Source organism: Tricharina praecox (assembly GCF_024521635.1).
Source record: "Tricharina praecox strain CBS 144465 chromosome Unknown BZA05scaffold_2, whole genome shotgun sequence".
Lineage (NCBI taxonomy): Eukaryota > Fungi > Ascomycota > Pezizomycetes > Pezizales > Pyronemataceae > Tricharina > Tricharina praecox.
Window position 1 is genome coordinate 1,890,184 of NW_026250404.1, and position 27,902 is coordinate 1,918,085.

At 50.5% G+C, this 27,902-nt stretch overlaps 3 protein-coding genes across 3 annotated transcripts; all 3 read right to left on the minus strand.

Moving 5' to 3' along the window:
• Positions 1-3,933: 3,933 nt before the first annotated feature.
• BZA05DRAFT_385560 (uncharacterized protein) lies at positions 3,934-4,665 on the minus strand. Its single transcript, XM_051482423.1, has one exon. The coding sequence runs from the start codon at positions 4,498-4,500 to the stop codon at positions 3,991-3,993; it is 510 nt and encodes a 169-aa protein (XP_051343754.1). The 5' UTR covers positions 4,501-4,665; the 3' UTR covers positions 3,934-3,990.
• Positions 4,666-17,037: 12,372 nt separating this feature from the next.
• Positions 17,038-19,942, minus strand: BZA05DRAFT_112455 (uncharacterized protein). Its single transcript, XM_051478596.1, has 2 exons — positions 18,995-19,942; positions 17,038-18,940 (listed from the first exon to the last, which is right to left on the minus strand). The coding sequence occupies exons 1-2, from the start codon at positions 19,817-19,819 to the stop codon at positions 17,084-17,086; spliced, it is 2,682 nt and encodes an 893-aa protein (XP_051343755.1). The 5' UTR covers positions 19,820-19,942; the 3' UTR covers positions 17,038-17,083.
• Positions 19,943-20,294: 352 nt separating this feature from the next.
• Positions 20,295-25,073, minus strand: BZA05DRAFT_385566 (P-loop containing nucleoside triphosphate hydrolase protein). The gene is made up of 8 exons (XM_051482424.1): positions 24,532-25,073; positions 23,978-24,464; positions 23,202-23,917; positions 22,967-23,140; positions 22,348-22,902; positions 21,889-22,289; positions 21,167-21,825; positions 20,295-21,108 (listed from the first exon to the last, which is right to left on the minus strand). Exons 1-8 carry the CDS (start codon positions 24,916-24,918, stop codon positions 20,477-20,479), a joined length of 4,011 nt encoding a protein of 1,336 aa, XP_051343756.1. The 5' UTR covers positions 24,919-25,073; the 3' UTR covers positions 20,295-20,476.
• Positions 25,074-27,902: the final 2,829 nt, after the last annotated feature.

Below are 27,902 nucleotides of genomic sequence, written 5' to 3' on the forward strand. Positions count from 1 at the left end.
AGTTAATAAACCCCTTCTCCTTTCATCGTGAAATAACAACCGGCAGTCGTCGTGGAGACGTACCGTGCCATGGTCAGCAGGTAGGAGGTATGCTTTGGTGATGGGAGTAGGCGAAGGCGAAGGCAATTTTGGTGAGACGCGCTGTATGATTCCGGTGTCGAGGCAGTTCAGTTGCTGAGAAAGAGCTCCCTGTGAGGGCCAAGTTCCGTGAGTTTGCACTGGTGAAGGGCGTATATCTTGATGCTTTTAGAGAAGAATGGCGGCTACTTACCAGTGCAAGACTTCAGCAGTCATAAACATTCTGTGTGCGCACAGAGAGACAAACCCGAGGAATTGGCGATTCGCTAGGGACATTTGGACAGGCATGAGGAGGAGAGGAAGAAGAGGGGCCACACAGCGCAATTGGTTGCACCTACCTTTGTTGACATGCATGGCCGGTTGCGAGCTTTTGCGACTTGTACCCATTCGTCGCCGGTCGATGCCTGGTCGATGCCTGGTCGTTCGGGTTTTGGAGGACAAAATCCCGACCGCCGCCGACTCCGCCGACTCCCACTCCGCTACATACTTCTCCGGGAAAATGGATTTATTTGTGAGCCATGCAATGTCTTTCTTCTGGATGGCCACACGCGGAGGGACTTGCTGGCAAAGCCGTGGCCTGGTTCTGGAGCTGTCTCATTGTGAGGATATCAATGTCTCAGGTTCGGACGCTCGACTCACGCACATGTGGAATCAGCACGGATGCCGGCTTCCTGTTGGTTCGCGAGACAACCAGAGGGCCAGCCATCAACGTCCAAGAAATCAGCATGCCATACATCTCGGTTGCCGCCATTTATGTGTGTGGGCAAAATAAGTAATTATTCCAGAAACCTCGTGCATCTCTCGCTAGGAGCGTGTGAGGGGAAAACGAAACGGAAGCGGCAGAGACTTCGATTCGCATGCCGAGCAGCGCCACTCGATTCCAAGTTACGAAATATTGTATCACATTATTCCTTCAGCCGAACACTCTGTTCTCCAGACCAACTTAACTCTGGTCCTGTTCGGAATTCAAGGACAATGCTGGCTCCACTGCTGTTGATAAATGTGCAGGAAAACGGACTACGTAGTAGCTAGAGTACCGAGCTGATTAGATAGTACGCGTGTACCAGCTCATCTCCAACTGTGCCGAAGCTGCGTTAGCCGATGGAACCATAGTAAGCCGAAACCACCTTGAGAACTGCGCGGAAAACCAACACCCAGGAGCGAACACCGCGCACGAGTGAGTTCGTATGTATCTGTGTCCGCTAACGACAGAGAGTCCAAGCTTACTACAGCATAGCGGCATAGCCGACGGTGTGTGCTGAACTGAGATCCTTTGCTTGCGGCTCATATTGTGGTACGATGTGCAGATGAGAGCGATGTGATGCGTTCATGAACATATGCCATGGATGCGGGGCACGCTGGGTATGTGACATCGAAGATACGGTCTACGCCGGTTCCCCCCACCTATTCCCCACTATGAGATTCGTCCACAGGAGGACTGTCACCAATCACTGATTCCAATCCAGGAGACCTCACAGGCCACACCCCGATCCGCTCCCATCAGCTGCAGGGTGTTCGAGTGCATCGCGGGCTGACAAACGACATGTGCAGGCCCGCGATTAGGCAGAGGGATTTCGGTCCGCCCGGCAACGTACGGAATTATGCACTGTCGCTGTGCAGAAGCCACACATATCTACGCGCATCTGTATGCAGTTCGGAGGCCGATGATTGGCGGTCGTCCTCCGCTTGCAGGAGTCAAGACGAGATACCCACTTAGACGTGGAGCTAGTCCTCGAGATCCCCGGATTCAAATGAGCGGTAAAAAACGGCCGTCATAAAGACTGGCCACCGAAGCAGCGATCAATATCATTCTTTGACACAATTGTACCGACACCGCGGGACAGGGTCTGGTATGATGTATCGGAAGGGCAGATACGGGCCGTTGGGCTCTAATTCTTCCTCTAGCTGCCTGTTCCGGCGTTACCGTAGGACGACGAGCTTTTTGTGGTATGAAAGGCGAGATAATTGTGATAATCCTACTCAAGGCACATCAACGCACAATATCGCTAGATGCCTTCGTCCGCGTTTGTCGCCATAATGACTCAACGCAAAGAAACGGCTAATAGGTGTCTCTGATCAAACACGTGGCCTGTCATTGATATCCCCTGCCGTGAGTCTTGCCTGATGAGTTGTCTTTCCGTGACTTGATGCCGCCGCTTTAGCATATGTGGTACAAGTTACTGAATGCAAAAGCGCAAGCCAATATGCTAACTACTCGTGCATCAGGATTTGGATTTCGACTTGCGCTGCATTAAATACGAAGGTAGACGCAGGTGTCCAATGGATTCTGTGGCTCATATATCTGCAAAACACAAAAAGTAGATATACCAAGAAATCGGACATCATATGAGACCGCTTGTGCCTCGTTGCAAGTCAGACATCAATGAGAATTCCATGCGCGTCTGCGGTAGGCCAGCTTTCGTTTGATATAATAGGCACTACAACGGTGGGATTCAGCTCGTAGTCGTCTGTATACGCGCCGAGTCTGCAGTCTGCAGTGTGGACTGTGCTTTATAGTTCAATGGGATATTCATAACCTTATCGTTTCGGTACTGGAGACTTAACCAACGAAGGGCTTCCGCTCACTTAGGTTCACCGACAATGTCCTTCTAGCTGGGCGAGAAAACGGATGGACGGGCATGGTTAGACTACCCTAGCCATAGTAGTTGCGCGTTGTTGGTATCAACGAGGTGTGGGCGCGATAATCGTCGAGCGAAAACGGTTATGAAGCTTTTCAGCCACTACCGTATATGTCCCACCATAATTACAGCCACGGGGAAGCAAAATTTCGGGAGAGGGGGGGAAGGTTTGAAAGGACTGGATGGAATGTAACTTTTGCATTTTGGGTTCACGGGATTCTTCCAGACGAACCCGGGACAGTTCCGGAACCTTTCCCACCAGTGATTCTGTGGACGGCGGGAATGTCGAAAAAGAGCGAACTATCTTGGAGCCCGAGTATAGTATGCGGAGAACCGGCCGGGATCAAGAGTGCAGGAGGCTTCTGGTCTCGACAAACTATTTTTCGTTGTGTGTATGCTCATTGACTAAACACCTTAGGATTATCCGGGATCCCGCAATACTCCGCCAGCTATGGGACGATGACTCAAAGAGGCGAGACTGGATGGTTGTGATCGGTCCCGCTGTTTCCACTCACTAATAGCTGTGGTTCACGGATCAAGGCACTGTGAAATGTATTCAGTGCCAGTTTAAAGCAGCCGAGTGCAACACATGGCCAACAGGATTATTCTCCGCGCATCTGACCGTATGCTTGCGGAACATCAGAAAGGCAATATTGCACTCCAGCTTCGGTTTCATTGGTCATGGGACATGGCGGCTGTTTGCAGACGGAGCTCAAACCGGCCTTGGCTCTTTATCTGAAGGAAAACGCTTTGCAAGGCTCTACTTGACCGCCTCTGCCGCATCCGGAGCTGTGGGTGACTAGCGATTTCACCTGGATCACTGCGTGGGCTGTTAGAAAGGTGGATGGCTATTGCCTGAACTGCTGACGATAAGCTACTGCAGTGCCATGACGATGCTTTGTTTGGTTTGGTATATTTTTGACGGGATATGTGGGGCTATACCCAGGCAAGGCTCGTTTAGCAATTGGGCTCTTCAGGTGGCAGGGGGCAATATACGAGAATGTTGATAGCTCGCATGAATGGGAAGTTGAGTGAACCATTAGGGCTTGCCCTGGCTCACCAAAATAGGTGTGTAGTGATGGACTATGGTCCGAGAAGCACGTGCACGCGGGGGCGGTTGCTGACTCTGCCCATGCGATGTTTCCATATCCGAACTAAGTAGACTAGGACATTCAGAGCATCTTTGAGAACATCACTGAATTTTGAAATAAATATGCTCCTCGCCTCGATGCAATCTGCCTGGATTTCTAGATCTAAAACTCTAGTCTACAATTTATTTGCATTTAATGCAAACCCAACAGACCCTCGCATTCATCAACTCGGAATCATCCATCCTCTCGTGACATCCGAACGTCCATGCTGTCTCAGTCGATATGCCCTGGTCAGAGTCGCCATCGTTGACTGTCATCGGCATTGTCACGCTGACCCTTCCAACCGTCCTTTCCACCTCGCGCAGCCCCGGAAAGCCACCGACAGCATCAAAGAGCGTCAGGCCCAACAAACCATCCAGTCCGCGATGAGCCACAAAATCGTAGAACTCGCGCACGAATGCCTTGGGGAACTCTAGTTCCGGAGACTCGGTGGTAGGAGTCGGAGAGGGAGCTGTAGGAGCCAGAAATTGGAATTCTGTGGGGTGCAGCTTGCCATCAAAGAAGGCCCAGCTCCGCGGTACAATACGCCCACCAAAAATGTTTGTTTTGCTGCCGACCGACCACGGTGTGGCTACCCCGCGGTATTCTATTAGTCGCTCGTCGAGAGATAACGAAAAGTGCCGATGCAGCATTATGAGCCCGATTTTGGTGTGTACGCCATAACGATGGAAGATTTCTCTACAATTTTTGACACCAGCGACTAGTGAGAATCGATGTTGCGGATTTGGAAAAGAGCGAACGAAGGGTAGTCCGAAGGGATGGGGACAAACCTACCTCAGGTGAGAGACTTCCGCCTTCTCTATCCGGCCCTTAGTCATGGCTCGATGGGCGTCCTCAAAGAGGGGGAGCTTGTTGAACAAGTCGGGTACGTAATCGGCTGGAGGGTATCGAGACATTGTGGGTTTCGTCGTTGAGCGGCTACTTTGAGAGATCGTTACGCGTTCTTAACGAAAAACTGAGGCTGATGATCGAAAAAGGGTGTGGGAGAAGGAGGGTCTGGACGTTTGTTATCTGGGGACTGAGAGGGAGCGCTCGGCACTGTTGTCTGGTTGTTGAAGGCTGGCTTTTGAAATACTCGCCGGTCAGCATTTCTCGCCCGTGGGTCCATCAGCTTGTGGGTATCTAGTTCTACGTGCTTGGCCCTCCTCTTCAGGAAACTAGCAGTCACAAAGGCATCGACAGCGAGAACGGTTCGGACCAGCCATCATAGGGGCTGGGGCAAATGGGTGGGGGTCATGAGAACCGGTAGGTGGTGTATGGAGGGAATAGCTCGCCCGAGGATAATTTCGCGTCGTAAGTGAAAAGCTGATGCGACGTGGGTGATAGTGCTTCGTCTTTTCAAATCTGTTGTTCACCAAACGACCGCGGGAGGATTTAATTTGCTTGGAAACTTCGATCTGGGGAGAACTGCGAATGGCCGGCCGTCCGAGGATCTATGTTCCGCCTACACTATCAATTTGCAAGTAAAGTATTGGATGATTCTTTCGGATATATGACTGGTGGAGTCCTGTTGTTGCAGGTCAAAGCCCCTTAGTAGGGTTGAAGGATGCCGAGAAGAGGGGAGGAGGATCGAGACCGGCCATCGATTGGGCAGCTGGCAGCAAGAAAGTAATTCCCAACGCCGGATCCATGTATTCACGGCGCTAGGAACCCACCATGGCGATACCAGGCTTCCATGGTCGACGCTGTAGGGGAATATCGGAGATCAGCTGAAAGCTGCGGGTGTGGGGGGGAGCGCCGAGCTTAGATGAGAGAGGGGAAAGGAGAGCGGGGGAGGGAAGTAGGGGAAAGGAGAGCGGGAGAGGAGGGGAATGAGGCAGGGAGGGAGGCAGTGGTGCAACATCAAGCGCACTTCCAATGGTCCCTTTGGGCCAGAGTCCGGGTCGGAGATAAATGCTAAGGATGGTTGGGAGAAATGTGAAAACGGCGATAACACCGAGATTTCCCGGATACGCAAAGCAGACAGAGCTGCTATTACGCTTCCTTACGCTCGAAGAATGCGCGGTACAGCTAGACAGTTTCTATCGTCTGAGGCGCCCGATACCTGTTGAGCCCCCAAAACCGCGGGCTGTTGGATCACGAGACCGTTCATACGGAATAAGTTCTTGAACTCTGGTGGCCGGCTTCAACACCAGGACACCAGGACAGACTCGCAACTCCTAGATGGCATCCTCTATGCAGAGCTCCCAGATCAGGCAGAGCAGGCGAGGGAAAGGCAACCGTCGATCTCCCGTGGTGGAGAAGTGACAAAAACAACAAAATCCACCCCCGCTAAAGCAGCTGGTAAGAAAGTGACGGCGATCAATGATACGGCCTGTGTATTCTATTGCGCCGATTGGACCCTTGGTGGGCCGACGCTACACCTTGTGCTCCAGAGTCCAGATATTTTAGATATCGATGGAGTTGACCAATGAAGGGGGGAGCCGGACCGGAGTGGTAAACGAATAGCGTTTGTGCCGTGGCCTCTGACGCCTCTTGGGGAATCATCAACACTGAGATAATAAGGCACCTGTCACGGCCAGGGGAGCACATTGTACGATACTTACGTAGGTATTTCATTTTGCTGTAAGACCAAGTCCGTCGAGCGAAATTTTCAGCGACTGTAAGAGTTGCTCCACCAGAGAAGGCTGCCGAACTATAAGCTACATCTACAAGTAACACCCTTTGACCAGTGAGTTGTATGATTTTATGTGGAGGTCATCCCAGCCCATTTCGAGTGACCAGGCGTGGGGCAATACAAGTATCCCATACCTAGCTGTCCTTATTCCCGGTGCCCCCCTCCCCTTGCTGAAATTATACTGCAGATTCTGCTCGGTATGTGTATTTCAGTGCAGCTTCCGGCTCGCGGAGTTTGGCTGTAGACTTCAATCGGTTGCTTGTTGGAGGTTCGGGTGCTCTCCTGGATTGGTCGCGAGGAAAAATTCGACCTTGAGCCTTCAGCCTTATGTATTTTCATCTTCCCCTTCCCTTCCTCTTTCCGCTCCTATTCTTCCTTCTCTTCATCCTCCTCCTCCTTCTTCGCCTTCCCCTTTTCATTCTCGTTCTCGTTCTCGTTCTCGTTCCACTTCTTCACAACGGACGGATACCGAGTATTGTTTCAGCGTGCTGATTGAGATGGAGTTGAGTTTGAGGCTCTGGGATGCATCATGAGTGGCCTTTTTCAGCTTTGGTACATACGTTCCAATATGATATCAAGGTGTCTCGATTTACTGCCGAATCAGACGAATCTCTTCGTTTGGCGACCGAAATTCACTCAGTCTTAGCATTGGCAAGACAATTGAAACCTACACGCAAGCCACACTGAATGACGGTAGGTATGATGACCTACGGCTGACAGACTAGGTAAATTAGTGTGTTATTGAAGCCACTGGACGAAGGGGATGAGATTCTTGCCGGCCATGGGCCTCCCCGTTACAGCAGCTCTTGCCGGTCCGCTCACCCAATGTGTGAAGACGAACCAACGATGACAACATGTGGCGGATGGACGTGTCTGCATTACATACGGTATCTACCGTGATTTTTTTTTGGTGTGGGTATATCGCTTTCTCTTGAGGTAGGCACTTACTACACACAAGAAGCCGAGGTCTGATTCCACTTTGCCCGCAATTTACAAGGTGGGGTGTATGGTAATGGTGTTGGTATGCAGTTTGGGGGCAATAAGACGAGTCGCAGCCTGTATATTTGTGATAGCCTTATGCGGCGGTAGAGTACGTAACAGAAACCCAAGATGACCAGGATACAGAATTTGGCGTATTCGCGCTTCAGAGGGCACCGGCGGAGGACGCGTCAAACGTCGTCTCTCTCGGTAGTTGTTCAATCGAGCGCATGGGCTAGCATTCGGTTGCAGCTTTGTACAGAGTAGAAGTTGCACTGTGGAAAAACGATGCGTTGGCCTGATAATATATGTGGAGGAAAAATACGGCAAACGAGTGCGGGAGCACCCTACGCTATATGTAGTAAAGATGAGCGGCCCCAGACTCGTCAGAGGCGTAAAAGAGCGATGGGGTGCGCAGTCATTAGTTATTCGGCAGAGATGTTCTAATTTATTTTCTTTTTCTTTTTTGCGTACTCCCACTGGCACCATGCCAACCTGAGTAGGCAAGATCAACATGACCGAAAGGAAAGTGTTTTTTGTAAGGTGTTTGAGATAATTCCGTTACCTGCACCGGCCTGTTAGGTAACTACATTTTCGTGCTTGGCCGGAAACCCCGATTCTGGCATATATATCGACAAACAGTGATAATTTCAGTGCCCGTGGCTGCCAACAAATCCGTATAAACATTTACAGTAGAACTGGCATCAACTTGACCAGACGAAGGGTCTCTGCAAATACCGGACCACGATACAGACTGCCAGATACCAGTATGTCGCGGGTATGTAGATACGCAAACTATTCGCTCACCGAAACCTCACTACTTAGTGGGCGTATCAAGATGATCACATGATCGACACACCGACATCATGTCCGTTGTTTCTGTGGTAGGATCAGCCAATCAGACGGCTTATGTGACCATGCCCCGTTGTGAGAGAGAACGATTGCAACTGGTGTTGTTCTACTCACGCTGAGGACATTCTCTATCCATTGAGATGTCCCTCTATGCGCAATCCGCGTCCGAGGTCCGTAAATGATTATTTGGTACTTTATGTACCTAATGTACCTCTTAGTAGTTTACAACTTCCCCTTCCGTCTGCAGCGTCGCTGCTCGTTTCTAAAAAAACTAAAAACAAAGTTACTCAACTGGTTAATTTCGGAAACCACCCCAGCCGGCGTTCGATAACAGCAAGTTTTACTCTGGAGATGACATTTCTCCAGTGGGTCAACTCATCACTCTCGTATGTAAGTAGTATCTTGTACCCAGGCATGAACTAACCATGTTATATGCCTGCAGTGCCTCTAAATCGTAAAGCGGCCAGGAAACCGAATGGATTGATGGATCCTAAAGCTTATCTCCAGTTTTCGGAGTCCCTGCGTTCGATCATGCCTTTCCGCGAGTGATGAGCCGTGAGCATCTTTGCGGAATCAGGCAACTTGGGGAACCTTTTGCGCACTGTCTCTCGGCCAACAAGTAGATGAGTCTCACTACTTGAGTTTACTTTGCTATATTGGAATTCGTGCATAAAAATATTTACAGGAGGACTCCGGTCTTGGGCAAGGAATCCCTCCTCCTCAGATATAGATCACATGATGCATCAGATGGAGTGAAGCGCTAGAGTATCTACATTAGCGCTATGGTACGCGGGAGCAGAGGCGACTTGGCGTCATCGGAGAATGCCGGAGAGAGGAGACCCTGTCGAGACCTGGCTGGGACCATGTGCTTGGGGAGTGAGACCGTGTTGGAACCTGGTGAGACCAAGTGCTATGGGGGGATGCCAAGTGTGCGGGAGGTGATGCCAAGTGTGCGGGAGGGGAGACCCGATCGATGCGGTAAGTTAAACGTTGAAATGTATTCTGTTGCTTTTCTGTTACGATTGTCGGTCCCTCTATTGTTCAACACCACAGATATCAAAAGTTCAGACCTCTTTTCTTGTCTTTTCAATTGAATCACGTTTTACATTTCTCGTACCCGGTCGTGGGTCTCTCAGCGCTACATCAGGCGAACATAGCGCTTGTTGACTTATCCAGTCTTCTTCTCTCACATATCGACGATTCCATTCGCCACTCCCCCGACGTTCTCGAAGACTGCTCGCCGCATCAGATGTGCCTGACTCAGCGGTGACAAACACTACGGAAGGACCGATTAGTGTGGGAAGATTCTCCGGATAGAATCTACTCAACATCTATGGTATTCGGAGTCCACGATTACTACTGTGTTCACGATCTTGATATATAGGCTGATACGGAGTTAATTTCATGTCGTCTTGTCGACTTGCTGAATACGAGTCCTTAGTCACTTGGTCGCCATCGCTCACCCAGTTTTCCTCATGCAGCCTGGCGACTCCGAGCAAAGCTTAGATATCGCTAGCACATCCGTCGCTGCCATCGTCGAGACTAGTGAGCAAGTTCCTACTTACTTCATATGTAAGTACCAGGGGCTGCCAATAAGTGGTGCCTCACCACCATTACGAATTATTAGTACTACTCTATATTAAGAGCGCACTAAGCCAGATACAATGAAATGAGGGAGTGGTTGTGACTAAATTGTATGGGGGGAAACGCTAAGTCGTATGGGGGAAAAACTGGTGAGGCAGCACTTACCCTTACACCCGAGTACATAATGTATGTATGAATATTGCCCCACAATAAATGAGGCCTAACTAACTAGTAATGGAGTAAGCTGTCTCCGGCCCGGCCCGAAAAGTACTTATCAGCATCACGCCAATAATGACGTCTCCTGACCTATTCGTGCGCTTCTCTATTTCATTTTTTCTTTCCGGACGGCAGTCTACCTACTCTACATAGTGGGAGGACACCTGCATTTTGGGGACATCAGCAGGCCATCGACCCGCATACCGGAACCCCCCGTTGGGAGTATACGGTAGTATTGACAGGATGAACAGGTGGGTGCTAGTTATGGCTGTGTGTGGGGGCGATCCCGAGCGTTCTGGATCCCCCAACCCCAACCCAAATGAACCCCAAAGCCCAAAGGGGGATTTGACTGGCTACGGATTGCGCTTCTGCAACGAGTGTTCACCGGGCTTTCAGCAGTGATTTGGCGCCGGCCCGCCTCGCTACCGTTGCCCCCTTGATTGGATAACCGCAAGCCGAACCTCCGAGTGATAGGTTGTGATTGGCAGCGATTGGTCGCAATGTCTTATGAAAGATTGATGTGTTTTTTGTCGTTGAACGTATCGATCGGAATTCTGAGCATGCGATAAGGCTAACGGGATACGGCTGACGGTTGCTCAGCTGTCAGCAACCCCAGTGGTATCAGAGCTCTAGGTGCACCTTCTCACGCTGACTATGACACCACGCAGGATGCGCACGAGTAATCTACCCGCATTAGCTCTGATTGACAGCGCGCCTATCCATGGCCATTCGTCAACGTATCAATCGTGATGGCCTAGGAATTTCGACTACATATAGACGTTCGCTTCGGCGTCTTTGCGGGCGTGGAGACTGGATAGGTTTTGCGTTAAATCGCGGGAGGAAGATATGCCCCTCATCGATCAGTACAGTGAGACGAGGCTGCCAATGGCGAGTAGGTAGGTATTACTGGCCGCTGTTTCAGTGTTTCTACACATTTCCCAAAATATCTGGTATGTACCGGGCCCACCCATCAGCTTTTCGGTCTTCACAACACGTAGCCTTTGTGTCGATGGAGAAAACAGGATTAAAACACAGCAGTGCAGCATGGTTTCCCCTGTCGCCACCTCAACGCCCACCTCCCGCGCCAGCGTCGATACCGTTATCCTCCATCACTTCCCGGCTCCTGTTTGTGATCCTATCCTCTCCGGTCATCCAGGGAAACAAGCAAACTGGCCCCACCGAAGGAAGCACTGGGGTGGGTTTTGCTGCAGCCTAGTAGTCACCTCTGGAGGCGGTTTGTCCGGGAGTCCCCCCTCCGCGGCCTGGACTGGTTCCATATCTCTGCGATACCTGCACCCCACAAGTTACCTATGGTATGGTATGGTACTAAAGATTCTTACTTTTCGCAAACACTCCTTGGAGACTGTTAGAGTGTGTCGTGCAGAGTAGGGGCACGCACCCAGGACGTGTCTTGATAAGCCATGAAGGACTCAGGAGCCCCTCACATTGGACTAAAACCCTCCTGATGAGTGCATAGCTTTTGTGGGCCAGGGACGGCGTAAAAACAATGGGCCAGACGGAACCCATGTATGATACATACCATACGACCAAGGGCCCGGGGGCGGGGCCTGGTTCCGTCTCGTACCTACTGAGCGTTTCACTCTCCCTTCTCCATCATGGCTACGGTACCCCCTTATGTTTTATTGGTAGCAGCCTACTGTTAACGGTTGGCATTTGACAATCATCCACAGAAAGTTATTCCGGAAAATCCGAGTGTCGGTCGGCTGGCTGAGACAGCGGGTTATGTATCTAGAGGATCCAGATCAGGGTTCAGCTAACTAGCTCCGGGCCAATAATCTAAGGTTATCTTGCGTCCCCATTAGCTGAAATTACATGTAGGAGCGGGCTGGAGGGATGATGTGGGATGTGATCGGGACGATGATGACGGCTAGCTATTGGAAAGTGGACATGCTTAATAGGACGTTTGGCCGGGGAACTGTACGGAGCGAGGCAGGCAGAGCTGCTGCCGCGAAGCGCAGAGTCCCAAGAAAAGTGGGGACGGTGATACGGTACCTACCCATCGAAAAGATTGCCGGCAAGAGCGGATAAGGCTCATTCGTTGGAGAAAAAAAGCCTCAGCTCCCGGCGCGGATGGTTTCACACTGGCTTGGTTGGTGGTGGTCTTCTGGATAATACCGTACGTATGTATCACGGTGAAGGATGACCTTTCCACCAACACCGGAGGACCAGGGAAAATGGCATCGCCGAATATCTGCATATATAGCCAAGACGGTTGGCTGGCTGGGTCGGATTTGTAGCCGATTAGCAAGGTGCGTGTTGTTCTAGATGATTATTTTTGGTCTTGGTCATTCCGAAGGACTCGTTCGGCAAGGATCGATAGATAGGTATTCCGTGGTGGATCGATTGGTTCTCATGCCCGCCTCCCGCTGGCCTTTAGCTTGAGCTGTCTTCTTCAGCTGTCTTTGTAGTTGTCACCCTGTGTACCAGCCAGCCAGACCTCAGGCGCGTTCGGCTCGTCGCGCGTCCATTTTTGCGCTCTCGATGCTCTGAGTCCTGACCTATCCCCGCTCTATCGTGGCGTGTTTGACTGCCATTGCTGACGTGTGCCAAGTCCCCACCCCCGGATGCGGGAGGTTCCATTAAGAGCTGGCCGCCATATTCTTTCGAGCTCCGCGAAGCGGAGATGGTGTCTCAAGTGACCACTGCTGACTGCGGATGCAATCGCCGCTGCCTTGTTAGAACAAAAGGCGTACAGGCAGAAATATCTCGATTGGCAAAGCCGATTACGGTAGCATCCCGCCGTTGGGCTCGAGTGTATCTCACGGTATCTCATGTCTCAAAGCGATTGCTAAAGCGAGGAGACGGGAGGATACCTACCTACCATACGCCCAGCGCGCGCAGGGAGGAAGGGAGTGGACTGCACCGCTGTCATCTGCATCTGACACCTCCTCCTCTCATTCCCTTAGCACTTTTGCAAGAGGGGGGGCTGGGGGGATCTGCATACGACGAGGTGAAGTTTGAGAGTAAGAATTCGGCCATACGGAGTTTTCCCCCGCTGATCTCCATCGACCATTCCCGCATTGATGTTTACGCATGTTTGCGATGCATCTGCCTGGAATACCGCAAACACCTGCGTGTCTAGTCGAGCACTGCCCTCCAGAGTTGTTTTTGGCTTGATGTGTGCGGTCCACTACCGTACTCGAGTACATACCGGCCTTCACATTTGTCGAATTCGCCCCGAGGTGCTGCCATGCGAGTAACGATTTGTGCAATGAATCGGCCATCCGGCCTGGCCTTGCCCGGTTCAGTGAGAATACAATCATTATCATCGGTGACACCAGGCCTATATGGATTAGTTAGAGTGAGAGGGGGGTAAATTGCGGGGACGAGGAGCGGTGGCGGTGGCTACCCAGGTGGTATGGGAAATTCACCACAGTAATTTCAGACCATCGACTCTCGCTCGATGTGACTAATCTAATGCGGGCGTCGATGGCAGAGCAGTTAGTACCTATTATCGGTCACACTACAATTCTTGGCCGCCGCCGTTTCCCGGGGTCGTCGTCGTCGTTCCAAGCCCGGACACCAGCCGTCACTCAGGCATTCTCCATTCTCTAACCTCTATATTCCAAATCTCCCCATTGAACATTCCCAGTAATAGTTTCCAAACATTTTAATTCCATCCGCTACCTCGAGCTAGCCACCGAGATAGCGGACAGAATATGTAGGTGGTGCGTCTTCTTGCCATTGGCCTACTACAGTAGCAAAAAGCAGGGTGTGATTGATGTCGGAGGTCTCTAGCAGTCTCAGAGAATACAGATTTACTTTGGTATTTGTTTTTTTTCTATAGTCTCAATTCTACAGTATATTACCTAGTATATGGGCTGCGTGCGAGTAATGAAGAATTAAAAAATAACTCAAAAAAAGGCATGCTAAATTTATTCCGTCTCGACACGCGAAAACCTTCCAACATGACTATCCGCCGTTTTTCTTTTTGCTGTTTACGTGTGATGGGGACTAGCGCTGCGGCGGGAATCTGCAGTTCAAACTTCAGCGAAGGCATGCCAGGGCCAAGTTCCATCCAAGGGCGGATAATCGGAACTCCATAGTACCGCCAGCAAGTTGCCGGTGGGGATCGGCCCTTCACTGCCATTTCGCACTGAGGCCTCGATGGCGAGAAGCCCGGCGTGGCTAAAGACTTTATTACATACTACTCGTTCTGGTATCGAACGCTTGGGAATTGGGGCTGGGCGGAGAGCAATAGGGAACCGATATCGAGCTCGCGGCCAGCGGTCGGTGACAGCCGAGTGGAAAATGATATGTAATCTGCTATGATCTACTAAGGTCGAATGGAATGATGATTAAACAAAAAAACGTTTGGGAATTGGTCGGAAGATGGGCTGCAAATGCAGGACGGGCATTCTTGGGTGGGGCCTACTGCCGGCCCGGCACGGCTCACTCTCGGCCCGTTTTTCTCGAGCCGAATGGAAGAGGATGGGCGGACGGACATCCGAGGGTCCCGGATGCACCATACCTATTTCGCCGCCGGACTCTCCGTGGTAGGTGGGCATGTAGTTTGATTAGAGTTAAGGTTTCGCAGTGTGCGAATACGGTACTGGTACAGGGATCAAAGGAGGGGTTGTGTCTAGACGGGGTCACTTTCACCGTAGTCCTGTTTCCGTTACTGAATCCTTACACTTGGATTATGAATAGACCTTGAGGCTTGAGCTCCCCTTCTGGCCGAAATCCGTCACTTCAAAGTTCAAACGGGAGGATTTCAGGAATTCCGACCATCCCCCGGGTATCCTATGTAACCATATCACCTCGGGCACCCAATAGTTAGAACTTAGCAGCTGGAAGACTCCAACTGGGGCCGGACCGTGTTATACGGCTAGGTGTTTACTTATCTGTAAAGACCGGCACTGGGACCTGTAGGTAAAGGCCGCCAAGCAAAATCACATCTTCTTCCAGAGGACTGCCCGGAATTATCATTACCGTCTCTCGAAATCTGCGCCCAAGGGCCCATCCGGACCCGTCAAACTAGCATACCGTAACTTTTGTCAGGACTGGTACATACCTTATTGAGCAATGTAGAGTACATACTAAAGAGACCTTATATAAGCCGAAGAAAATTTATAATTCTTATAAGCCAGCCATAAGCACGATGAACTCATAAGGCCTCCATAAGACTTTTGATTTTAGTACATTTCTCAATATAGTATGTACTGTACAGTCATGAGGGTTAAAAAATATGGTAGTGCTAACGTATCTATCAGAAAATGCTAGTGATGCCGTATCAGTGCGGTCAAAATACGTATTTTTTATGCCCTGATACGAAATCAATATGCGTCGAGAAGGAAACAACGTACTTTTTACCCCCCCCCCCCCCCCTGAATGTACATACGGCAAAATCAAGAAAAAGAGTCAGGAGCGAGTCCCACGGCTACATACAAAAGCTGCCAACGGTATGTACGAGTTTCATGGGTGGGGAGCAGCTCGCGGATACTCTCGGACAGAACGCCTTTGAGAACCCTCCCTATGGTACAGGTAATGGGACAGGGCCCGTTTTGTTGAATGGGCACGCATTTAAATCGGCTTCCTATATGTTTTCTGGCTGTAATTAGCGTCTATTTGGCTGTGAAAAGGCTGTGAAAAGGCTGTATCCAGGCTTAAAGGATTAAAAGGGCTCTAAGGTATAAAGGGCGAGATGAGGAAGTGATGGAAGAGCTGATGGCGAGATGAGGAAAGGAGTAGCTGTTGGAGAGAAGGAGGAGAGGAGTTGTTGGCGAGAGGAGGAAGGGAAGGAGGGGCTGTTAGCGAGGTGAGGAAGTGATGGTGGAGCTGTCGGTGGGAGGAAACGAATGTGGTTAGTAGTGGGCATCAACGTTGGTAGGCATGGCGGGGGGCATGGCGGGGCCGGCCGAATAAGGAGATGATGCTCCATTTATAAATCGAGGCCTATTCATCACTCAAGCCGAAAGCCTAATGAGCGGTAAGGTATCGTTTTACCAACGGTTGCCCGAACAGAGTTGTGGAGAGACATTGCATTTACTGCCAATGGTCAATTTACACCTCAACACCAAATCTGACCTCTGTCTATTCGTCACATTTAGTATTGACAGCCAAATTAGGTGAAAGAGCCCAATATGACCATCGTAAACTAGCTGCAATTACTACTAACCGCCCATTGACTCGGCTCCGCCTAAATAAACATGGCAACTTGTACGCTATGAGGAAAAACGGCCAATTTACTGGCAGAAGCCTGAATTACCAGTGAGAATGAGCCGCACTTTGTGCTAATAGCAAGTTTACAAGCACACTCGCATTTAACTAAAGAGGCCTCATCCCATTCCCTGTACCCTAAGGCCTTGTATGTAACGACTTCCGAACCCGAAGACCACGGTCACGTACTGAACCAGTGAAGATAACAGAGTACCTCTGATCCGGAGATAATCCGACATTACTAAGGCTTAGCTAGAATTTGTAAGGCCTACCTGTGATAAACGGGTTGAATCCGACTGCGCGGACAAACGTCGTTCCCACCTCTCAATAGGTATCATAGCACTCATTTTTAAGGGGTATGAAATGAGGAAGACCCATGCTAGTCTCTAAAAAAACACCTCTATTACAGATTTTTTCTGTTTTGCCAGCGATTAAAAGGCATAAGTGTGCAATGAAATGTCCAGGCTTGAGAGCCCGGGCTGGGTCGCGATTCAGGGGATACCCGTTTCTGTCGTATTCAAAGCACAGATTGCAGAAAATTAAATCCATTTGCAAGCCAGAGCAACCCATTCCCACCTCTCACGCATTGTGCCAAAGACAAAAAAAAATCACAAGGAAAGAAAGAACGACAAATGTGACGGTCTTAATAGTAATGACAAGTGAAACCCATCGTAAACGCGCAGATTCAACCCATTGAAACAACCCAGCCCTAAAAAAATGTAGAATAGCATGAATTTACGAATCAAGAAGACAGAAACCCGTATTCCCCATCAGTAGCGTGCACCTTCTTAATCATAGTCAGTGTCATCTTCGGTATCCTCTTCGCATTCACTATCGCCGGCATAATCGTCAACGTCGTCACAGGTAACATCGTGGTCCTCTTCGTATCCGCCATCGCAGGCAAATTCTCCAGTGATGGCGTCGCAGATAACATCGTGATCGTGGTCGTTGTGGTTCTCAGCATCGTCGTAGCCTGAACCTGTATTTTCATGGGCAACGGTTACATCGTCGTCTTGTTGCATGATCTGGTCATCGTATGTGTCTCCGCACTCGGTCGTCTCTGTCGGCGGTTCAACATCCCACCCTATGCTCTCAGGTTCAGGCGCTGGCCCCCATCCGATATCTTCACCGGGCAGAACTCCAACCGGGTCATAGCCCCATCCTTCCATACCGTCCTCAAATGCTCCGACAGAATTCCCCGCTTCCTCTCCATTCTGGACGCTCTCGTCGGTGTCTGTCCACATGTCTTCTTCATCGTGAGTATAGTTGGCCCTCATTAGAATCATGTCGTCGCTATCGTATTGTTCGGTGTCGGTCTCGTCAAGCATGTCCTCGTAATCGTACACAGATTCTCCATCGTCGTCATCGTCATCTTCGGATTCGTGGTCCCCATAGGAGACAGTGCCAGCCTCCGAAAGAACTTCAAAGTCGGCCGGCCTCAATGCTACCTCGCAGTCCCTCATTATTTCGTTGTGGTCTATGATATGGCGCAAAACTCGGCTGCTGATGTATGCAACGTGGTGTTTCACCTTCCGGCCACTGTCGTCTCGCGAGGTATGGTATATTGGAGATGGCGAATACGGATCCCCGGTCCCGGTTCCCAAAGGATCTAACGGGGGCGTTTCGGATTCGGAAGAGGAAGAGTCCTCATACACATCTCGGTATGAAACCCACACCCCGTTCCATCCATGAGTGCGATCGATTTCCCATGGTTCCTGAGACTGCCTGTCCCGCGACGACCGCGTGATTCTCCACACCCCTACTGGAGTTTGTTTTGCTAGGTCAACGACGGCGAGTTCCCAGTCGCCCTGAATGCCGAGCCATCTTCCGTCAGCTGACAAAGCCACAAATGTCTCCGCGTGGTCCCACGTCTTCAGCAGAGGTATCGCGTAGGTGGGGCTAAGAGTACGTGAGGTAGCCGTCAAATTCCAAACAAGGGCTTCTCGATATTCATAACGGCCAGTAGTATCGGCTCCATTCCGCATCCTACCACCAACAGTTGCAGCGAGGAGGGTTTCGGTGAGCGCAAAGGAACACCACATGCAAACACTTCGGCCATCTTCCATTGGCAATGGCCCATACTCTTGCGGCATATTGAGAATGTGTAAGATTTCTCCCGTCTGTGTCGATAACAGAACAAACTCCATCACACGGAGGTTGTTAGCACCGGAGCGGACGTGGTTTGACGGGACGAAATTTCGCTTGCTTCTTGAGGCAAAGGCAACAACGGCAGAATTCATCTTCACGCCATCATTATCCCAAAAAAATGTGCGGTTGCCGATCCTCTGGATCATCTTGCGCTGCCAATGTGGTTTTACAGATTTTCCAGGGACGAAGCATTTGATAGTTGATGCCTTATTTCCGTCATTATCGTCGCAGATAACAAGGTAATCCCCAGCAGAGCGGAATTCCCAGTTCGAGTCATTGCCCCACGGCCCCCACGGTCCTAACAATTCGGTAGGGTCGGTGGAATCCTGTGCAGCTGACCATATTGGCTCCTGGTCATCGTGTACAAACTCCCAAACCTTGTCAACCACATCCGGCGTTGAGTATCTCTCGACTTTGGAAACGGCCAAATAAGACAGACCAACATCACCCAGTTCTCTGGTCAAGGGCACGAGGTTCAGGTTTGCATCGGAGTGGACCTATGGAAGAGTCCGTCAGCAAGAATTGACGTCATAGAGATCCGATTCACGTACACAGCTTCTGATCCACTCTGTGAATCCCTCCACGTTCACGAATTCTGCTTTTGCAGCGCTCAGCCACGGGACATCCTGCACGCCACCAGAAACCAAGTAATTCTTCGCTTTGGCAGCCTCAATGTCCGCCACGAAGTATCCCTTTCCGGTGATCCCGCCCATGTCGTGCCAGAATTCCGGCACGTCCGAAAAGGTGAAGAAAGCGCCCGAATCGGCCCCGGAATAAGCGATGCCGCCGTTGTCGCCACGCGTTCCTTCGGTCCCGGAGTGCGCGAAGTCAATGATCCTCGTGGCGCCCGCAGGCACGGGATGCATTCTCCGTTGGGTCCACCGTAGCGAATTGGCGTACTCCTCGTACTCCAGCAGGTCCCCGTCATTTTCCGTCTTGCCTGGCGCAGGGAACGGTCCGTTGTGCCCGGTGTACAGCACCTCGTCTTGGCCGATCTCGCGCATGTGGCGCGGCTTGCCGTCGCTATGCATCTCCTTCCTGTTGGGCTTCGAGAGGACCCATATTCGTTTCACAAATTCCTGCCAGGTGCTCTCGACCGTGAGGGCCGTGGGCGTAATGCCGCCGAGAAGGGCAACGGCTACTTCACGCCAGATCCGCCTGTCGTTCTGAGGCCCCAAATCAGAGAGGAGGATGTAGAAAGTTTTGCTGGTCAGTCGCAGGCGTGCAAGATCTTTGACTCCTCCGTGACGCGCGACAAAGACCAGGGTGCGGAGGATGAGTTCTGGCGGAAGAGAGACAAATGTAGTCGAGTTCCTTTTGCTCATATCGAATATTGAAAGTATGGGATGCTGCGAAGATGTCGTGACACCCTCCATTTTGGATGGAGCCGTGGATGTATTGGAGGAAGGCGGGGCGGGGTTGGATGTAACTAGAACTTGATGTGGCGGACTGTCTTGAAGATGTCGCTTAAGGATGTAGTTTCTAGGGTAGGAAGAAGGATGATCCAACATGGGTTGGGGAGCGCGTTCTAGGGCCACTTACCGGCATTAGCCGCCTAGTTTGCTCGTTGCGTTTGAATGACTTCTAACCTTCACTCTTTGCTGATTGCAGGCTGTTGAGGACTGAATACCATGGAAGAAATATATCACCACTGTTTACGAACCGAATAATGGCCTTGTTTTGGCAATCAGGGCGCTTTTTGAGACACCATAACTGCAAATAAGGTCGTTTCCACCGGAAACCCCATTGAGATTTAGGTAGTTACTGGAAATTTTAGCTCGAAATGGCCATCTTTCACCTTCATAAAAAAAATGACATCTGAGGATAGTACCAAGACCACCCGAACTAAAATGGGGTTTCAAAATAGAGATGGTATTTGAATCTAGTTGTAATAGGTGAATAAAACCATTGCCTTCTCATGTCCATCTCTCTATGCTCCCCCTCCCGTACCCTTTCCGATTCTCCTTTAAATCTCGATGTGGTAACTAAAACCATTACAATGTACCTTCCCATATCCACCGCCGCTATTATGATCATCCTCCCGTACTCTTTCCCATCCCCCATTGTGACCTCTTCGCAAGCACCACCAAATACGCCACCAGCCGGTAAATCACCGTAATTCCAAGCATGATGATCAGATTCTTCCATGGCGTATAGCCCTCCATACCATATAGTCTCATTACATCGTCGCCATTCTCCACCGGGCACCGTCCGCTGGGTAGCTTTTGCCAGTCCTCGCAAGTGAACTTGATTCCCTTGAGAGAGGCGGGCACCAAACACTGCACCGCATATTTGACCGGGCTGATGTAGTTTATTCCATCCAGAAAGGCGGGCATGTCTGTGCTCATGATTCCGGACATGACCACTCCGACGCTGAGAATCGTGGAAGTGACATTGATGGAGAACCCGGTGTGTTGGAAGAAGGTATTGAAAATTATGCCGAGTGACTCGCCACAATTTGTTATGCATAGGACGACGGCTGATACCAGAAAAAACAGTTCGGGTGTTCTAGGCAGTCCCACGGCTAGATCGGCGAGGAGGGAAAAGAGGAGACAGCTGATAATTTCGAATGGTACCTCGCAGACTGTGTACGCGAGAAAGAATGATGTTGTACTGTACGCCCGGTCGTCATTCTCCTTATAGAAAGCGTCTCGTTCGTAGGGATCTGCGTTTCCCGATAGGTTAGCAGAAGAGAGACATCTCAAAGGGTAGGTGAGTCCTACAGATCGCAATGTTCTGCAGAAGGCCAACAAAGTAAAGTGAAGTGAACTGCTGGACAAATCCCATGCGGTTCTGTACGGCATAATAGTCACTCTTGAGGGGTGCAAAGAAGAGACAGTTTATGATACCCAGTCCCAGGACCTGCATGATTCTGGCCACGATGAGCGGGGGCTGTCTTCTGATATTGAGCAGACTCCTCCTCATAAGAATAGGATATGCGACATATAATGGCGCCATGTCCCGCCTCATCTGTCCGAGCTCTGCGGGAAGAGAAATACTCAGGTTTCCGCTCTCGTTTCCGCCGTCGCCCGCCAATGCATCTGCATGACAGAACCGGGAGATCAGATTTTGGACCTTGATACGACTCTTCGCTTCGCGATCTTCATGCTGCAGGTCCACCGTCACAATATCCAGGCAAAAGTCCGCGGGGTTGCAGTTCTTCGGACATTCATGTCCTAAGGATGAGAAGTATGGCAGCATCTGCGCGGCTTTCCCAGAGTACACCGTAAAACCTCCCCTGGCTAGGAGGAGAACATTGCCGAACTTCTCGAACAAATCACTCCGGCTTTGATGGATTGTACAGATCACTGTACGACCTTCATCGGCGAGACCTCGAAGGACGTTCAGGATGGAGCCAGCGGTGAATGCATCCAATCCAGATCTATCAGAATGTATAATCAGAGACACGAAGCAGTGATATTTCACGTGTATCAAGGGAACTCACGTCGGCTCATCGAGGAGTAGGATCTTTGGTTCTGTCAGAATCTGAACAGCAATAGATACTCGTCGCTTCTGTCCACCGGATATCCCCTTTAGAAACTCGCTGCCAATGATTATATCCGCGCAATCTCGCAATCCCATCTTGAGAATGATCTCTTCTGCTCTGCGCTTCTTATCCGCAGCGGACATTGTGCTAGGCAATCGCAATGCGGCGGCATATCGAAGGGTCTCTCGTACTGTCAACGATGGCAGCAACGCATCGTCGTCTTGCGTGACATACGAGCATAAAGATCGAATCACCGAAGCGGAAGGTGATGATCCGTTGAATAGCATGCGTCCCGAGGAACTATACCGGGCCGTAAAGGAGCTATGTAGGCGCCGTGCCATCAGATTGAGCAATGAACTCTGCACGGAGAGTAAACTTTAGTATGACTACTAAAACTTCGCTGATCAGGTTACTTACCTTACCGCTTCCAGACGGTCCCATTATAACGTTCAGTTTTCCAGCTTCGAACCTGGTTGAAACCCCTTTAAGTATCTCGAGCTCCATCTTTCCTTTGCCAAAGAAACCAGGTTTATTCAATGTGAGCTTGTAGTCGTCGAGAACGACATCCACCCTATGAGTTTGCAAATTCTCTGCGGTAGACAGCTTCTCCTTTCCTGCTGACCGGTCTTTGTCATCGTTGATTTTGACTGAGGAAACATTCATATCGACAGTGAAGAATTGAAATAGCAGTCCTGCAATGATGTAGAAGCCGCACAACCAGGCAAGGCCGATTAAAATTGGTGTTCTGATCCAATTTCTGGGGAAGTCCAATAACCTCAGAACATAGTTTCCATCGTATTCGAGGCAGCCAGAATTTTCACGGCCACCTTCAAGAGGGCAGTCGTAAAACGAATCAGTGAATTCGTTCGCCATTAATGCTCCCAAAGAGTACCAGTTGTAACTGATGTACTTGGTCCATCGGACATACACAGGGATTGTATTCGCTTGGATGAAAAATCCACAGGCCATGCTCTACGAGTATCAGGTGTATGTTAGTCCATAAAGCTTTCCCTCTTGTGAGATGAAAGGAACTGACCTGGACCGTGTACGCCAAATTTCCAATGAGAGAAGCTTCGGGAAAGTTACGCGAGAAGCCCACACACATGGTAGCGAATGTTATTGCCAAGTACTGTGCGACGAGGATAATAGCGAAGAATGTGAAGTATTGTGCGGCATCATTGTCGAATCCACACATGAAGTAGTAAATGACCTATCGGGGTGGGGGGAGCCACGGTCAGCCAAGGTTCAACGATCCAGATATGGGTACTGACAGAGAATAAGAATGGCACTGGGATATCTTCGGTGAAAATCTTGGCAAATCGTCGACTGGCCAAAAATGCAAACACCCCCACTACTCCTTCGCCATGCTCTCTGTCAAAGACCCGGATATCGACCTCGCATAGACGGTATGTTTCGAACAGTAAAATCAAGTACCCCTGGAGACTGGCGGCCATGTAAAGTGCCGCCTGCCTTGATCTGATCCCTGATAGTGAGCCATCCGTTTGGTAGAAAATCCATCCCGCCACGAAGCCCATCACAATGGCTTCCAACAGACAGCCCGAGAGCCCCATAGGATCACGATACGTCGTTTTAAACGTACGCCTAGTAAGTACTGATACTTGCCGCCACAATGTTGGTTTAGCTGCGCCTCCATGAATGTCCTCATCAAATTCTTCAGACTCTGCTACAGCAGAAATTGATGATACGGTGGTTGTCAAAGGGACTGTCTCCTTCTGGAAGGTGAGAACATGAAGCTCGTGCTCTCGCCATGATGCCGTTAGGGATTCTATCCTTTTAACCGATTCGAATTCAGCTTCCGGGCTGCGGTAATCGATCGCTGCAAGATCAATGAGGAAATCCGGCGGTGATATGTGGTTTGGAAAAGGATGTCCCAACGATGCGAAGTATCCCGGAACGTAATGTATACTTCCACTGCATAACACGTTTCCCCGGGCTAGCAATGTGATCCTATCGAACATGCCCCAGACTGTGATATTCGGTCAGCATTCGAACTACTACCCGACACGTGAGAGCTAAAGTTGCTTACTCTCGGACCTCGGCTGGTGCAATGTTGTGATTATTGTCCGTCCTCTCTTTGCTAGATTTTTCAATGTTCGGACGAGTTGAAAGGCTGATGTTGCGTCCAGTCCAGTGGTCGGCTCGTCCAAAAACAAAACCGATGGGTTCGATAGAAGCTGGACACCAATTGACACCCGCCGTTTCTCGCCCCCAGAACAGCCCTTGTGGATACTGTCTCCAATCGGTGTCTCGGCACACTCTTTGAGGCCCAGTTGTAGGATGATTTCCTCGACCACTCGCCCACGTTCCTCTGCGGTTGTTCCCGACGGCAGGCGTAGCTCGGCCGAATATTGAAGGGTTTCCCGGACCGTCAGTCGTGGCAGCAATACGTCCTGTTGCATTACGTATGCGTGGCGGACGCTTGAAAGTTTATGGGACTCGTTGAAAGTTGTCGTTCCGGTTATCTGGAGATTTTGGCCTCGCATGCGGTGTGCCATGACGTTCAACAACGACGTCTGTAGGCACCGATTGAGTCAACACACTCGTCCGTCAGCTATCAAGATAACGTTGGAGGCTGCATACCTTTCCACTCCCACTTCCGCCGATAATGGCCATGAGCTGCCCCGCGGGCATGTCCGCCGAAACATTGTCCAGAATCTTCGTCTCCCGTTTGCCTTGTTCTTCGTCATCCTTCTCATTCTTCTTCTTCTTCTCCCGACTCCATAGCCTCGAAACTGCGGGTTTCCGGACGACCTCGATACCAAGGCCACGAACACAGACGTTGACGGCTTCCACACGGCGGAACGAGATGTAAGGATCGGAGGCGTAATCACCACCGCCAGTTTCGAGAGTGACGAGTGCACAGTCGCCAGTGTCGATGTCGGGGTTTTCGAGCTTCGAGATGTCGTCGTTGTCCTTTGGGGCAGGACTGCCAGCTGTCTCCTTCTCGAGCCCGTAACTGGAAGCCATTGTCGTGCGAATTCGAGTGCAAGAGAGTCGAAGGGTGCCGAATCGCCAGTTGAGGCCCGTTGTTTATTGGAAGGCGGGAGCTAAGTTCAATTCGGAGGAGAGGGCTTGTCCGAACGTCCAGCGAGTCCATCCCTGCAGAGCGAAGAGCGAAAACGAAGTTCGCAAGGCCTCTAGCTTTCGTACTGGGTATCTAAGTATATACTCTAATTATCCATGCACGTCAGGCCGGAACTCCCTACGGTCTCGCCCCCTCCTGCCGCTTACCAGACTCAGGGACCCTCGGTTAGAAAACATTGATACCCATCCATATGTACGTACACATGGGCGGTACGACCTGGGTAGCCAGAAATGCAGGATAGCGATCCCATGGGCACATGTGTTTCTTGCCCGTGGAAGATTGGGTGGTAAAAAGTATTAGGTATCTTCCGACCGTGATACTCGTAATGCTGAGGAGGTCAAGGGTTCCCATGAAAGCATTTTATGTATGTAGACCGAGACCAAGTTTCGGTTGAATCGGATCCGTCCATAAGGTTTCCCGCCCCAGAAATGGGGTACATATGCATCTGCTCCAAATAGGCCGGTACCCTGCTTCCAAGGTGGGCGGTGGTGGGAAATTGGAGTAAGTTAGAGCGCGGCCTTTTGGAACCTGTGGACATAACCTACGCATGTGTGTACCTATGTGCACTGCGGACGACGTTCTGGATCACATATGTACTGTGCCCAACTGGCCTGAGCCAATCACTCTGCTAGGCATAAGCCCACATACAATTCTAATATGCCTCACTATGCCCGATGACCCATTCTAAATTCTCACCAGTGGAGAATTATTACCTCTGCGAAGGCATGACGACACTTCCGAGAGATAGGTAAGTCAGCATCTACCCCGATTAGGGAAGTATATATAAAATACATATGATACCCGAAACTGCGGGGTTATTTTGGCGACATCGACCACATGCGTCACCAGTTCGTTACCTAGCTCCCCGTGCCGCAAGGTGAAAGTTACCCCTCGATGCTCCATTTCAAGGAACTACCTGTCACTCGCCGCGGCGCCTGTCGCCTTGGCTTCCTGGCTTTAGCCGAAAAAGATGCAGAACCGATGCGATTCATCCGCTGTTCATGCAAAGATCAGAACCAAGATGCGTCGGTTTCAATTCTCCGACGGCGGTTGCGGTTTAGGTGGGATCTGCCAACGTGCTCCATGTCGGACAGAATTCCTGAAGGAATGTGCTTAAATAGTTCAGTGAGACAAGATTGGGTACTCTAGAAGTGATCCCATTCCTGTCGCACTGGATTTCTTGGGATTTGTCTTTTTCCATGAGACCTGGTCCGAATGTGAGGGTGTCCAGGATTGGTATGAAAGCTGATTCCCATACAAGGCCGAATTCACTTGAGGACGAGAGGCAACCAACCAGCCTCCAGAAGGAAGGAAGCCTTCTCATCTAAGCCACATGTAACATTTAACTGACTCGGTAGAACCCCTCTAAAAATGTCATGGAGATGGGTACTTCCCATAGTCAGGTCTCGACTCTCGTTACCTTCTCCGCCCACTCTTGTCAAGTACTTTACTCGGGAGAACAGCTACTATTATAGAATACCCACTTTCTCGTCCTCTTATCCAATTTCATCATAGTTGTACATACGATGCAGTGCCCCATCGGGCGTGAAAGCAGGTACATCTCTATGCCCCGCGAAGTTCTATTCACAAGGGCAACCACTGAGTTATGTAATTACTCATCCCGCACACGATACATAGCACACGAAACGGGCTTTCTCTAGAAGTCACCATCAGTAGCTTATGTCTAGTAATAACTACGGCCATCCTTTACCATAGGTATTTCTTTGCTAGATGGGGATATTGCTTAGGTAACCCAGAGTGGCTGCTCAGCTGCGAGCCGCTGTGCCGCCAACGACCGACGACCGACGACCGACGACTGGCGCCGCTCACATACCAGCAACCGCAGCCAGCCAGCCAGCTAGCGAAGGAACAACTATGTAAATACAAAACGCAGACCGCGCAGCTAACTCGCCGGTGGCACCAGGCACCAGGCACTGTGCCTGTACTATTGGCAGAGCGACTTCCCGAGAAATCCTCCGAACCCTGCAGGCAAGCAGTTCGGAAGGGCCACAGGGCCGCTATCAACGCCGTCACAGGGAGATACATAGTCGCCGATCAGCACGGATCATAGATAGCTAGCGAGAGAGAATTCGGCTTACAACATATTTCGTGAGGCCCTTTCCGCTTCGTAAGCGTACTCCGCAAAAAGTCGTGTTCGCGGAGGGGTTTCGTCAGCTTTCTGATTCCTCATTCCTGTATGTGCTACGATAGTTACGCTGCGAGGCATCGCATGGGCAATCCGCTTTCTATTTTTCGCAGCACATCTCCATCCCTATCCCCTACTGTATAAAGGGGAGGGTAAGAAATGTGGTACCTGGTGCTACATACCTAACCTACCATGTTTTGGACAAACTGGTAGTGACATACCTAAATAGTATCAACACGGTCAAAATACGTATTCTTCATGTCCTAATGCGACAGCAATATCCGTTCAGCAGGAAATAACGTTTTTCAGAGACGAGACGACCGCCCGGGTTTCCAGACTCCACCAAGCAACTCAAATACCTACATATCTACGTGGTGCCTCGGGTACCGGGCAGGCTTCATCCCTTAGTCTAGGTACACGAGCTCGTTGTTTCCCTTTAAAAGTACCAAGTCTCCTCTACTCGTCTTTCTCTTTCATCCCATTAATCAAGTCAAGTCTTCTCCCAGTCCCAACAGTTCCCGGCACTTCCGATGCCCACGGCTGGCTATCTACGTTACTCGTTACTTGAGCACCCAGCGATTGTGGAGTTTCCTGCGGTCGTAGTTAGTTGCAAGAACCGCTCGTCTATGAGAAAGCCCCCTACCTACTTTTAGGGACACTATTACTGGTGTCGTAAGCCAGTCTCCAGAAGAAGAGCAGCACTATCCTCGCACCCCATAG